At 39.8% G+C, this 14,537-nt stretch overlaps 1 protein-coding gene across 2 annotated transcripts in view; it reads right to left on the bottom strand.

Moving 5' to 3' along the window:
• Positions 1-14,537, bottom strand: part of LOC126428413 (angiotensin-converting enzyme-like) — a 289,344-nt gene that overhangs the window by 40,107 nt on the left and 234,700 nt on the right. For both annotated transcript variants that reach the window (XM_050090336.1, XM_050090337.1), the window contains exons 4-6: positions 8,794-8,890; positions 6,712-6,855; positions 3,972-4,163 (exon numbers count right to left, since the gene is read on the bottom strand). In XM_050090336.1, the coding sequence (XP_049946293.1) occupies positions 3,972-4,163; positions 6,712-6,855; positions 8,794-8,890 (433 nt within the window). The remainder of the gene's footprint in view (positions 1-3,971; positions 4,164-6,711; positions 6,856-8,793; positions 8,891-14,537) is intronic.

Raw genomic sequence — 14,537 nt, 5'->3', positions numbered from 1 at the left:
CCCAAAAAGATAGAAATGGAGATTATTGTTCTGTTAGATTACTGAGAAAGAAATCTGCCACTGCGCTCCTGTTATTTCAAGCTTCATACAAGTCTTTACTGTCAATACCTCCAGCTTCATCTGTGTGTATGGTTTATCCCCCTACATCTTAATCTTTCCACACTGAATCTCATATTCTTAGTTTTGTCTTTGTCTTCAGTTTCAGTTTTTGTTGCTACTCATACCACAATCAGAGAAGTAATAGTAATAATAATACTAATAATAATAATAATTATTATTATATTGCTGATATCTATAATTACCAATAATAATAATAATAATAGAGATGTGAAGAAAGATAAGCACAAGGGAGGAAAATATAAGAAACAGAAAATGAAAATGCAAAATACACAATTTAAAGAGCAACTGAAGATTTGAAAGTGTTTTATTACTTTCTGTTCCATTCTTCACTTTCCTGTACACACTTCTCCATGTGTTTCCCCATCTTTCTATCATCTTCTATTTCTGACACAGGAATCCTAATTTCAGCACACTCAGAATACAATGTCTTCATCCTCTACCCAAGGAAATTCATTTGTGGGAGGGTTGTAAGATTCTAAAATTGAAATTTTTAAAATTTACTATTGAGTTAATGAGTTTGAATATGTGTCATGTGTGAAGAGGTCAGTTTTACACCACAAATGACTGACCGTTAGCAACTGAATATTTCAATAGATGGATTATTTTCGTATCTAATGTCATCAACATTTATTTTACAATATTAATATGATTATTGATGTCATTCTTTAAGTTTATGATGTGAAATTACATCCTCACATCATTAAATTCAGCTAGTACCAGCAGCTAACAGAAGATCCGCAAATTAAGAAACAAAGACAGGAAATATTAAGAAAAAATATTTTTATTCATATACAAACATTTTCTCGATGGGTACTAAAAGCGAAGTGCAGCAACTACAGTTTGTAACCAGTACTAAAAATACTTTATTGTAAACAGCATCATTACCCACTAAACTTATGTACTAGTTATCAAAAACAGTCTTCCCAATCATGCTCGCAAAGTAGTGCCAGAATAGTCTAAACTGACAATTTTGTAGAATCACAAACAACTGTGCACAAGAACTCTGTCGTGATTAAGAAGTCTTTAGTCCTGATTCCACTTCTTACAGACACATACGGTTCTTGTGGAGTAAGAGACATAGTGGTTTGGGACCAATGACTTCATTGTTTGGTCCCCTCTCCCACACTAACCAACCAACATAGTGGTTACAGCATCATCTCTTATCAAAACTGAATGAAAATTAGGTGTGAAAATCAACACTGAAAATGCACACAGATTGCTTTATGGCCTTCCTCAGCCTCCCCTGCACATATCCCCCAAACTCTCCCGCTGAGCAGATACCTTTCTTGCACCAAATGTTCAGATTCCACAAATGGTCAGTCATAGGTAAAGCAAGCGGCAGACTTTGGTTCACTTTCATAATGCAATTAGTCTACAAAGGCGACTACTTCTAAAACTTCTGTACAATCCATCCTAGAATATTCCTCAAATGAGTGGGATCCATACCATATAGGACTGTTAAGGGATACTGAATGTACAGGTCAGCCACAAATGATCACAGCTTTGTTTGCATCATGGAACAGCATCATGGACACAATGAAAAACAAGAACTAGCAGATGATTTAAGATAGACACCAACTGTCCCATGAAATCATACTTGCATAGTTCATAGAACCAACACGAACATGGGGAGGCCATGACATATGGATCACAGATTTACTTCAAACTCTGCACACTTTTAGTAGTCTATTAGGACAACATGATGCACAAGTAGCAAGGCATACTACCAAGACAAGTGCAAGAAAATTGCAAGAGAAGCTTTAAGCATTCATATACTGGTGCTTTGCAACAGTGAGTTGAGATGGTTGCAGTCAAGTGGTTAGTATTCAAGGTCCATAATTGCTGGTTCTATTCAAGGTGTCCCCCCCCCCCCCCCCCAATACTGATCATATTATTTCATTTTTAGGACATTTGAAAGATAATATAACAAAAAACTTGTGTATTTGCATGAATGTTTAATTAATTTCCAATTTTGTTTGGCTGTTTGCTAACTGTAATTATTACTACAAATATTATGTTTACAACTATTGACAACTAAACCACAGAACACGTATAGTTTTCCTGAAAATGTATGCCTGTTATTTTCAAACCAGGTCCATTTCTTGAAGAAAACTATCGCAGTACACCAATGCACCTTTTAGCTGACAATGACATTCATCATCTGCAGTAGTTGAAGAATCACAAGTCACCTCAATTTTTGCAGTAAAAATGTAAATTTAATGTTTTTCAAGAAATTTGCATGTACATTATTTGTCCTCATCAGCCTATCTTACAATTATTTATTTGTACATTACCTTTATACTCTGGTATATTGTAACTCATTGTATAACTGAATAAAGTTATTCACACCTTTATGGGTCAGTATTTGACTTGGGCTTTGCAAGGCTGTCCCTCATCATTGAAACATGTGTCTGCAGGTCAAAGCAAACAGTTGCAAAGCAGTTCTGGGCACCTTATCTGATTGCAGTATTTGGTATTTCACAATATCTGAAATGTGTACATTTTCAGGAAAACTGTACACATTTGGTCATTGACTTGTTGATAGTCGTAAATATAAAATGTTTTTTAATAATTAGTAAACTGTGGAACACCATTGGAAATCCAATGAAAGTTCATGCAAATACACATGGTTTTTCATTGCATTACCTATAAAATGTCATGTATGTAAAGCAAGATTGTGATGACGTTCCCTGCTTTCTTTATTTCTTCATTTGTTGTCCTTGGTGTCGATGTACTGGCTGAAAAAATAGGGGGTGGAAGTGCAGTACTGTCTACTGTAAATGGTGTAGCTGACAGGTACACATTTGCATTTCACAGTTGTTTACTTTCACTTTTCACAGCCGCCTCATATACACATTTAATATGGCCAGTGCACTATTGTTTAACCTTCAGTAAACCTCATTAATAGTTTTCAGGCAAACATTCACATACTGCTACAATAGTTTACTGTTGAATATCTATGAGCAGTAAAAACATAACCACATAATTCACAGTTCTTTCGGAATAATCAGGTATGTATGGAACAGGCACTGTTCTTGTTTTAACACATGGCCTAATTGTGTTACATTTATTTCATGGATGCATTGTTCTTGATCTAACCAATACAGGTTCCTCGTCTGAAACTCAGCCGTGGACTGAATGTCTCGGGAGCAAAAATCGGGCCCTTATATATCCTCACAATAATAGGTGCTGAAACAACACATAGTTCAAAATTTAATTTACAGAATTTACAATGAAAACTTAACTTATTAAATTAACTGAATACATCGAAAAATTGTTTCTTTTTAACATTGTCTTCTACTACAAGGGTTAAGCCAAATTATTTGTTTGAATCATGAAATTAACATAAATCATTATGCAAACAATACTTTTGACAAAATTGTTAATTACTTTGGTATTAATTAAAGGCTGGCTTCACTAACATGTTTTCAAAGAGAGCCAAATAGATACTTTAAGATTACTTGTAATTCATCTTACAAATGTTTGTAAGTCAACAATAGAATTTAAGTTATGAAACAATTACTGATTTCACCCTATAATGAAAGTACTAACCAGGAATAGTCAAAATAAATTAGAAAATCAATTACATACATAAAACTAAGGACGAACTGCACAATAACCCTGGGTTTGGTGTGGGGTGGCGGTGGGGTGAGTGGACTGCTGTAGCCTAGTTATGGGGTTGTGAACCACTGAGGGCTACGGTGGGGACGAAGCCTCTCCATCATTTCTAGGTCACCAGTTCCATACAATACAGTACAACTGTCACATCTGAATGAATGAAATATTTTTGAGATTATCCCATTGTGATGCACTTGAAACATGTCAAAGTGTACAGAAACAACACACATTACCTAATAAGTGGGCTGGGATTGGCCCACGGCGGTTGACGACATCATCCCCGTATTTCTCATTCAGCCTGCGGCGGACGTAGGCATGCAGTTGCTGGTAAAGTGGTTTCACCTGATCCCAGAGGGCCTTCACTTGGTCTTGGAAGTCTTCTGCCTCGTAGTCCTTTAGCCAGTATGCCGATGCATCTGTGAAGTCTGGAAAATTGAGGTCAAAGTCACACATACATCTCTAAAAAGTGCAGTCTCTCTCTCTCTCTCTCTCTCTCTCTCTCTCTCTCTCTCTCTCTCTCTCTCTCTCTCTCTCTCTCTCTCTCCTCTCCCTCACCCTCTCTTCCCCAGCCCCCATCTCCCTCTCTGCCTGAAACTGACAAAAACTGTCAAGAAAAAAATTGATACATTGCATCATTTCTGGTTTAATTATCATTGAAGTTAGCCAGTTAGCCCACCAGAAATGGTGTCACCAAATGTATTCTTCATTTGATTTTTTAAAACTAAAGAAGAGAATTATACTAAAACTGGACATGGGACAATAGAGTGAGTGTGTGTGTGTGTGGGGAGGGGGGGGGGGGGAGGCAGGTGTGTGTGTGGGGGGGGGGGGAGGGGGAGGGAGGCAGGTGTGGGTTTAGTTTAGGTGTGAGCGCGTGTGCCCTTAGGTCACTGAAGAGGCTTCTGCAAGAAATACCGATCGAGGTGGCGCAGTGGTTAGCACACTGGACTCACATTCGGGAGGACGACGGTTCAATCCTGTCTCCAGCCATCCTGATTTAGGTTTTCCGTGATTTCCATAAATCATTTCAGGCAAATGCCGGGATGGTTCGCTTGAAAGGGCATGGCCGATTTCCTTCCCCATCCTTCCCTAACCCGAGCTTGCGCTCCGTCTGTAATGACCTCGTTGTCAACGGGACGTTAAAAAACACTAACCTAACCTAACCTCTGCAAGAAATACAATTATCAACTATACACAGTTACTTGTGAATTTTTATATTTAAAATTGTAAAATGCTACATTTTAATTTCAGTTCAATATGATGTTTGCTCAGTTGTTCTGTGTATCACTTCAGCACAGGGCTGCAGCAATGTTAATGTAGGAAAAAAAACAGCAAATTTTATTAAGGGACCTTGCTATGATCAATAAATAAAGCCAGTTCAAGTTAATTGTATTACAAGTAATTCAGCTACTAAACAAAATAGTCATGAAGAATTGTTGTTTGGTTATCTATTGTAGGGGAACTGAGATGCTCTAAATTCCTGCTATGGTAAATACTGAACAGCGTTTGAGATTATGGATGAGGTGATATATGATTGTTGTGTTAGAACCAGATTTAGAACACTTTGAGATCAAGTAGGAACACTAAATTATCTGGATATGATGCTTAAAACATGTTACTGTGTATGATACTAACACCTGAATGGACACAGTTGAAAGTTATGGTATATTGATAATTTTTACTTTTTGGACCAGTCCAAAAGATGAAGATGTTAAAACAGTCTAAAGTAATCATACCTAATTTGTGTACCTCCTACATAAATTTTTTCATACACAACATTTGAAAGATGGCATAAAATTGTATTATTCTGGTGAACTAGCCAACAAAAATTCTTTTACCCCAGTTGTGAAAAGAGAAAGAAAGAACAGAATGCTGCACTGACTCAGAATTTCCCAACAGGAAAGTAGCTTGTGAACCAATTAATACCACTGGAATGCTGGAAGCTGAACTTTTCCATTACTGGAGCGCACCTCAGCTTCCCAGAAAGCAATTTATTTAAACCTTTAACTGCGGTCTTCACGTTTTTTGTACCTGGTGCAGAATGTCCATTGCAAGCAGAAGAGAAATGACCTTTTGAAATTTTGTTCTATAGTTCTTTGAAACTTCTTGAAAGATGACATTATTTCTACTGAGGCTGTGTATGTGTTTACTTAAACCACTATAGCCCAGTTTTGAACAATGGATACTCCAGATTGGAATATCAACAAAATAAGGAATAGAGAGATTGCAGCTTGCCGTAATGATGACACGTTAAGTTGCAGACAGGTGCAACGTCACCTTCAATGGTACAAGGCCATAAATTTATGTCATGTGACACCCAAACAGCAACCAGCACATCACACTGTGCGATGTAGCACACAATTTGTAAATGAGTTGGCAAATGTCTCTGTTGTCACAGATGGTGCAGATGCATCTTTGAGATATATCTTTTCCAATACACTGGCATTAACAGTTGGTTGGTAATGAGTGAGAACATACACTGTTTTCAGTTTTACAGAGCTCATCTCTAGACATTTTTCGATTATCTGATAAACTGTCATTGGGGTGCCACATTGACTTTTTCCACATAAAAAGGCTATATAGCTGAACTTGACTAATTGAAAAGGTAAAGTTGTCATCAACCTATAGTGTGGTTTGAACATGATAGCACTCTACTAGGCATGGCCTATTGAAATTGGTGTGCGCTTGTCTTCCTTCAACCTCTCAAATGACTTACGCAGAAGTTATAGCATGGCCTATAGTTTAATGTAGCATCCAAAACACTGTTCAGCTAGCCATTTCACCAATTAAAACCACTGCCAGAAGTATAAGAAGTGGTAAGTGACTGATAAAAATCCTGGGAGTGACCAGAGATTAAACTTTGCAACTTTAGACCCTTAGTGTGGCACTTAAACCACTGTCCCTTAGGCTAATGGTGGTTTAAATGAATAAATATAGTCTCAACAGAAATAATGTCATCTTCGTGTAGGTACTTACTGTTCAGGACAGCAGCTTCATTGCTGAGAGCGACATAATGTTCAAACTGTGAGCGGACTTTCTCTCCCGAAGCATGCCTCCACTCCACCCATATGTGAGACAGCTCCTTAGGGTCTCGGCTCTCTGCCAGTCTTTCTGTCAGCTCTGCAGGCACAAAACAAGCACTTATCAGTACGATTACCATGATGACTTTGATCATAAACTGACAAACTGTATAAAGGGGCAAGGCAAAGTCCTACGATGCATATACGTACAATATAATGTTATCAGTATGTTCACTACAGTGTTTCAAGATGCAGCATATCACTCATATCATTTGTTATTTTCAGAGCTGGTATCAGGATATTAGACTTTGTGATTTGACACGTGGTGTGTAACTCTGATCATTTATAATTTATAAGTGGCAGAACAGTGCATATTTGATACATAAATGTGGATCTGTCAAATCCAAATCACTTTTATAATAACATATATATATATATATATATATATATATATATATATATATATTCCAGCCAAATTGCAATTTTTCTACATTTTGCAAGTGAATTAACTAATTTGTTTTGTAGTATTGAAACGTTTTTATAATTAAATTAAATTTAAGAATATATCTTGGAGATCAGTTTTGCTGCTAAACATTTGATTGTATATGTTATCTTTCGATTGGCACCATATTTACCAGATGCATAGTTTATTCTGCAACAGAGAGTCATTATGTACAGTTCATAGCAAAAAGTTGTAATGTGAACATAATAGCGAGTAATTGGAAGAATTTATGTAGTGAATGACAATCGGAATGTAATAAATGTATTGAGATGAATGAGAATAAAACATAAGTTTGAAACAATTAAAAGAATTATTATATAAACCCAGCCAGTTTAAGATACTTGCATCTAAGAAAGACCTGTGGACCTGAATTTGCTGTATTACGATTTCCTACGACAATGACTATTGTACTGCATTGAGATAATAAGTAAGTTAACACTGATTGTGGTGTTTGTTCTCCAGCATTTTGTAGTAACCGCTTAATAATTCATATAGGAATGTCAGGTTTCATTGTTAGGTGAGAATGAATAAGCTACAACAACCAATTAATACTAATGTGATTAAAAAAGTAAATGTATCCATTTGTGAGCCAGCAGCAGGTCAGTTGACACAGAATCCTACAAAAGTCATGGAATTAAGTAGCTTTCAGAACATGGAGTACCTTGGCCAATTAAAAAGACTGGAAAAAGAATCTGATAGGGCCTCTATGAAACAGTCACCCTGGACCTAGGTTGAGGGAACAACAACAACGATGTACAATCTTAAATTCATAGTTAAAAATAAAGTGAATTAATGAGAAGTAGTTAGAAAAGGTACCATACTCAAGGTAAATGTGACAAAATCAAAGCAAAAAACAAACAGTGGAGGAGCAGCGAAGCGTGGATCCACACCTGAATTGACATCTCCTGCCAGTAGCCATATAAATGATTCTGTTGCTCAGTAAAGAGATTATGGCAGCCATTCTGTTATCACACTTAAAGGATACAATACACTCAGTACACTGGAGGAATTGGATTGACCACAAATGGATTACTTCAAAAAATGGACAGTCTTCCTGTCAAGCTGAGAAAAATTTATCCCAATTCTTGCTCCATTTAAGAATGTCATAAGCAAAATTAGTCTCTATGCTTATTCCACTACAGTCCTTCACAGAGTGAGTGAAACACTGATTGAGTTGGGGCAGTGGTTAAGACATGGGACTTGCATTTGGGAGGAGGGCAGTTCAAAACCCAGTCTGGGCATTCAAATTTCAGTTTTCTGAAGTGTCCCCAAATTCCTTAAAGCAAATGCCAGAATGATTTCTTTAAGGATGACACTGCCCATTTCCTTCCCCCATTCTATTCTGATCCAGCCCAGTACACCATCTCTAACGAGCACATTGCTGACACGATCCTGAGCCCTAATTTCCATTTCTGAGTGAAATGAGAACAGTTTGATACAACAAATACTAAAGATACTGATGTGAGAAATATTTGACAAAATAGCAATTGTGTCACAAGAATATAAGAGAAAGCTATGTGTCTGAAATATACAGACCCGGTTCCAGGCTGAGGTCACACTTGGTGGCATCATTGTAGTCACAGACCTTGGCCGTGCTGTAGATGGACTCCATCTCACTGACCAGCTTCTCCAGCTGCAACACAACCAAAGTGTTCATGTATATAATTCACCAACAGTACTGAATAGAAGGACTATGGAGACCCACCTACACACAGAGTGTTTCCAAACCTTTTAAGGTAAGAAATATACACTTGAGAGGGAAACTGCAAGCTGAGCACTTTGAGATAAGCAGCTAATGGTTTGAAATGAAAATTTAGTTTTTTTTATGCATAAACAGCTAGCACCTTACAACAATTCAAATTTGTGGTCTTACGGCAAAAGCAGTTGAACCTAAATGTTGTAGCAGTTCTACTATATGATTTTTTCCAGCATAAATCTTAGAAAACATGAATACCCAAGAACTTAGAACTTTCTACTCTGTTTATTATTTCTTATTGGTACACCAGGTCAATATGGGGTGGGATGTTTTCGACAGAACAAAACTGGATGAGTTCTGCTTTTTCAAAGTTCTTGTGTGATTGTTGCCTACAAGTTGCAGAGACTCATTGATGCTTAGACAGATGTGGGATATAAACTGTCATCACTCCAGATGTTGTTATTGCATCACATGAAAACACCATCATACTTGAATAGAATACACACAGTAGGAACCTCAGCATTGCACTGCTGTGTAGAATGATCCACTGACAGAACTAAACTGTGGGTTTGACACTCTCCTTGCACACACTGTGCCTACCTGTTGCTCCTATAGTATTCTCGAAGCTGTATTCTTGGAAGTGTGCATTCCATGTACAGGATCACGAGTACCTACTGATTTATCTTCTCCTACATGATCCAACACCATCTCCTTATATCTACTGTGTGAGCAGTTCTTCATCAAAATATTAACCATCTCACTCAAATTAAGCAAGACTATTCACTTCTGATTACCAATGTGAGTATGGTGTTTCAGAAACGTGTTGTAACATAGAAAGGACTGTAATTTCTCCAAGGTTTTGAATGACATTGTCACATTAGTTTCCTGAATGTAAGAGGATGGCTGTTATGTAGTGGTATATAGAAATTTGTATGCGAGTTACACTATGTGATCAAAAGTACCCGGACACCTGGCTGAAAATAACTTATAAGTTCTTGGTGCCCTCCATCGGTAATGCTGGAATTCAATTCAGTGTTGGCCCACCCTTAGCCTTGATGACAGCTTCCACTCTCACAGGCATACGTTCCTTCAATCAGGTGCTGGAAGGTTTCTTTGGGAATGGCAGCCCAGTCTTCACGGAGTGCTGCACTGAGGAGAGGTATTGCTGTTGATACGTGAGGCCTGGCATGAAGTCGGAGTTCCAAAATGTCCCAAAGATGTTCTATAGGATTCAGGTCAGGACTCTGTGCAGGCCAGTTCATCGAAGTGATGTTATTGTCGTGCAACCACTCCGCCAAAGGCCGTGCATTATGAACAGGTGCTCAATCGTGTTGAAAGATGCAATCGCCATCCCCGAACTGCTCTTCAACAGTGGGAAGCAAGAAAGTGCTTAAAACATCAATGTAGGCCTGTGCTGTGATAGCGCCTCACAAAACAATAAGGGGTGCAAGTCCGCTCCATGAGAAACACGACCACACCATAACATCACCGCCTTCAAATTTTACTGTTCTCACTACACACGCTGGCAGACGATGTTCACCGGGCTTTCGCCATACCCACACCCTGCCATCGGATCGCCACATTGTGTACCGTGATTCGTCACTCCACACAACATTTTTCCACTGTTCAATCATCCAATGTTTACACTCCTTACACCAAGTGAAGCGTCATTTGTCATTTGCGAGCATGATGTGTGGGTTACGAGCAGCCTCTCGAACATGAAATCCAAGTGTTCTCACCTCCCGCCTAACTGTCATAATACTTGCAGTGAATCCTGATGCAGTTTGGAATTCCTGTGTGATGGTCTAGATAGATGTATGCCCATTACACATTACAACCCTCTTCAACTGTCGGCGGTCTCTGTCAGTCAAAAGATGAGGTCGGCCTGCACGCTTTTGTGCAGTACGTGTTCCTTCACGTTTCCTCTTCACTATCACGTCAGGAACAGTGGAAATAGGAATGAGGAGTGTGGAAATCTCGGGTACAGAAGTATGACACAAGTGACACCCAATCATCTGACCACTTTCGAAGTCCGTCAGTTCCGCGGAGTGCCCCATTCCGCTCTCTCACGATTTCTAATGACTACTGAGGTCGCTGATATTGAGTACCTGGCTGGAAGTGGCAGCACAATGCATCTAATATGGAAAACGTATGTTTTCGGGGGTGTCCGGATACTTTTGATCACATAGTGTAATAGTCGCTTTTTGTTTGTGCATGGCTAATACCAATTCGTCTATTAGCTTTATTAGAGCAGTCATCATGCTGTGAGCTTTGCGGAAACTTGATTGGTTTACGTCTAGAAGGTTATTTGCAGGAGAGGAAGGAATATTAGGGTTCTTTACTATCGACAACGAGGTCATTACAGATGGAGCATAAGCTCAGATTAGGGAAGAAAGTCGGGCGTGCCCTTTGAAAAGAACCATCCCGGTATTTGCCCAAAGCAATTTAGGGAAATCACGGAAAATCTAGATCTGGACAGTCGGTAGCGGATTTGAACCGTGGCCCTCCAAGATTGTCTCAGATGAAGTAATTAGTAAGTTCTAAAGCCTTAGGTGACGCTGATTCAGTGCAAGTGGGCCGGTGTTTAGATGTAGTGGACCGACAATGAATTTGATCATTTAACTGTAATGGCAACATCTCAGCTTCCGAAATGATTTGTAGAGCGGATTTTCTGTCTGTATTAACAGTTATGCGACTGAGTAACTGCCTTGCGCTTATAGCAACCACTGTTTTTATCATGGAATTGATGTTTTGCGTCTTTACGGGTTGTTCAAATAAAGGCGCCAGTGTGGTGAAGTATTGGTTTACATCTACAGTAGGACCTAGAGGTACAGGTAAAGGTTTGGGTCTGCCTGTTTCTAAACCGTGTACATTTTTTTCCACAGTATGGCGGGCCTGTCTTTGTCCTTATTTAACGAGTGTGGATACCTGAGTTTTGCATTTCTCTCAGACTGACTAATCCTGTTGTGTAGTTGCTTGTAGGCGAGAGGGTTTTTTGAAGTGAATTGCCATTTCTATGTCTTGTCTCTGATGCCCAAGAGGTGTTTAAGGTGATCAATAAGCTATGATGCAGAGTTTATCTTACAGTTTGAAGAGGAGCGTGTTTATTGTACGAATTATTGGATCTCTCAGTGAAATTAGACATTCTGTGATTTATATCGATGTCATCCTCTATCGTTGTCTGACACGTCATCGGTTTCAGCCTTGAGTTCACATATATTCATGCATATAATACTGTATAAGGAGAGATGTCATGACATTACAAACTTGAAGTCGACATTCGCCATGTGAGTTGCCCCGAACATTAACTTCTGATGGAAGTATTTTGGTCATAAATGCTAGCTAGTGTCATTTATGGGTGTACTAATCGTTCTGATTATAGTCTAAAGTGTAAGAGAATCACGTTTCATTTGTAAGTGGAATCGTTCAAGTGATATTTTATTTTACGAAGATTATTCGCAAAGTAATTTCCGATCAGTCACGAAATGGAAACCGCAGTGAAAATCAAAAACGTTTTATTTGGAACAGTTCGCTGCACGTTCCACCTACTACTCTACATAGCCGCCGCTCAGACTTAAGACATCTGTCGTAGCGCTGTACCAGCTTTCCTATACCCCCGTCGAGCCACCTGGGCTTCCCGCTATTTCTCTACGCTGGTCTGCAGTTCGTTGTCTGTGGCAAAAAGTTGTCTTTCTGGCCAGCAGTTCTTGTGAGCAGATATGAACCTCAGAGGAAGCCAAGTCCTGGTTGTATGGTGGGTGATGAAGCACATCCCATCAAAAACGCCGCACGGGCGTCCTCTCTGCCCCACTATTGTTCTGGGTACCTTTACGTGCTCACTGTGCGCTCACAAGTTTGAACAGCGACGTGACGCAGTCGATGGCCGTACTAGAGACACTGCCCAACACGTCTGTGCGAAGATCCACTATCGTTTCCATTTCACTACGTATCGGACCTTACTTTCCGAATAGCCCTCGTATACAGGGTGCTACAAAAAGGTACGGCCAAACTTTCAGGAAACATTCCTCACACACACAAAGAAAGAAAATATGTTATGTGGACATGCGTCCGGAAACGCTTACTTTCCATGTTAGAGCTCATTTCATTACTTCTCTTCAAATCACATTAATCATGGAATGGAAACACACAGCAACAGAACGTACCAGCGTGACTTCAAATACTTTGTTACAGGAAATGTTCAAAATGTCCTCCGTTAGCGAGGATACATGCATCCACCCTCCGTCGCATGGAATCCCTGATGCGCTGATGCATCCCTGGAGAATGGCGTATTGTATCACAGCCATCCAAAATACCAGCACGAAGAGTCTCTACATTTGGTACCGGGGTTGCGTACCAAGAGCTTTCAAATGCCCCCATAAATCAAAGTCAAGAGGGTTGATATCAGGAGAGCGTGGAGGCCATGGAATTGGTCCGCCTCTACCAATCCGTCGGTCACCGAATCTGTTGTTGAGAAGCGTACGAACACTTCGACTGAAATGTGCAGGAGCTCCATTGCGCATGAACCACATGTTGTGTCGTACTTGTAAAGGCACATGTTCTAGCAGCACAGGTAGAGTATCCCGTATGAAATCATGATAACGTGCTCCATTGAGCGTAGGTGGAAGAACATGAGGCCCAATCGAGACATCACCAACAATGCGTGACCAAACGTTCACAGAAAATCTGTGTTGATGACGTGATTGCACAATTCCGTGCGCATTCTCGTCAGCCCACACATGTTGATTGTGAAAATTTACAATTTGATCACGTTGGAATGAAGCCTCATCCGTAAAGAGAACATTTGCACTGAAATGAGGATTGATACATTGTTGGATGAACCATTCGCAGAAGTGTACCCGTGGAGTCCAATCAGCTGCTGATAGTGCCTGCACACGCTGTACATGGTACGGAAACAACTGGTTCTCCCGTAGCACTCTCCATACAGTGACGTGGTCAACGTTACCTTGTACAGCAGCAACTTCTCTGACGCCGACATTAGGGTTATCGTCAATTGCACGAAGAATGGCCTCGTCCATTGCAGGTGTCCTCGTCGTTCTAGGTCTTCCCCAGTCGCGAGTCATAGGCTGGAGTGTTTCGTGCTCCCTAAGACGCCGATCAATTGCTTCGAACGTCTTCCTGTCGAGACATCTCCGTTCTGGAAATCTGTCTCGATAAAAACGTACCGCGCCACGGCTATTGCCCCGTGCTAATCCATACATCAAATGGGCATCTGCCAACTCCGCATTTGTAAACATTGCACTGACTGCAAAACGACGTTCGTGATGAACACTAACCTGTTGATGCTACGTACTGATGTACTTGATGCTAGTACTGTAGAGCAATGAGTCGCATGTCAACACAAGCACCGAAGTCAACATTACCTTCCTTCAATTGGGCCAACTGGCGGTGAATCGAGGAAGTACAGTACATACTGACGAAACTAAAATGAGCTCTAACATGGAAATTAAGCGTTTCCGGACGCATGTCCACATGACATCTTTTCTTTATTTGTGTGTGAGGAATGTTTCTTGAAAGTTTGGCCGTACCTTTTTGTAACACCGTGTATACGTGAATTCTGGTTGCG

This window comes from Schistocerca serialis, chromosome 12, assembly GCF_023864345.2.
Source record: "Schistocerca serialis cubense isolate TAMUIC-IGC-003099 chromosome 12, iqSchSeri2.2, whole genome shotgun sequence".
Classification (NCBI taxonomy): domain Eukaryota; kingdom Metazoa; phylum Arthropoda; class Insecta; order Orthoptera; family Acrididae; genus Schistocerca; species Schistocerca serialis.
The sequence above is the reverse complement of the archived record's forward strand: the minus strand, read 5'-3'. Positions and strand labels throughout refer to the sequence as shown.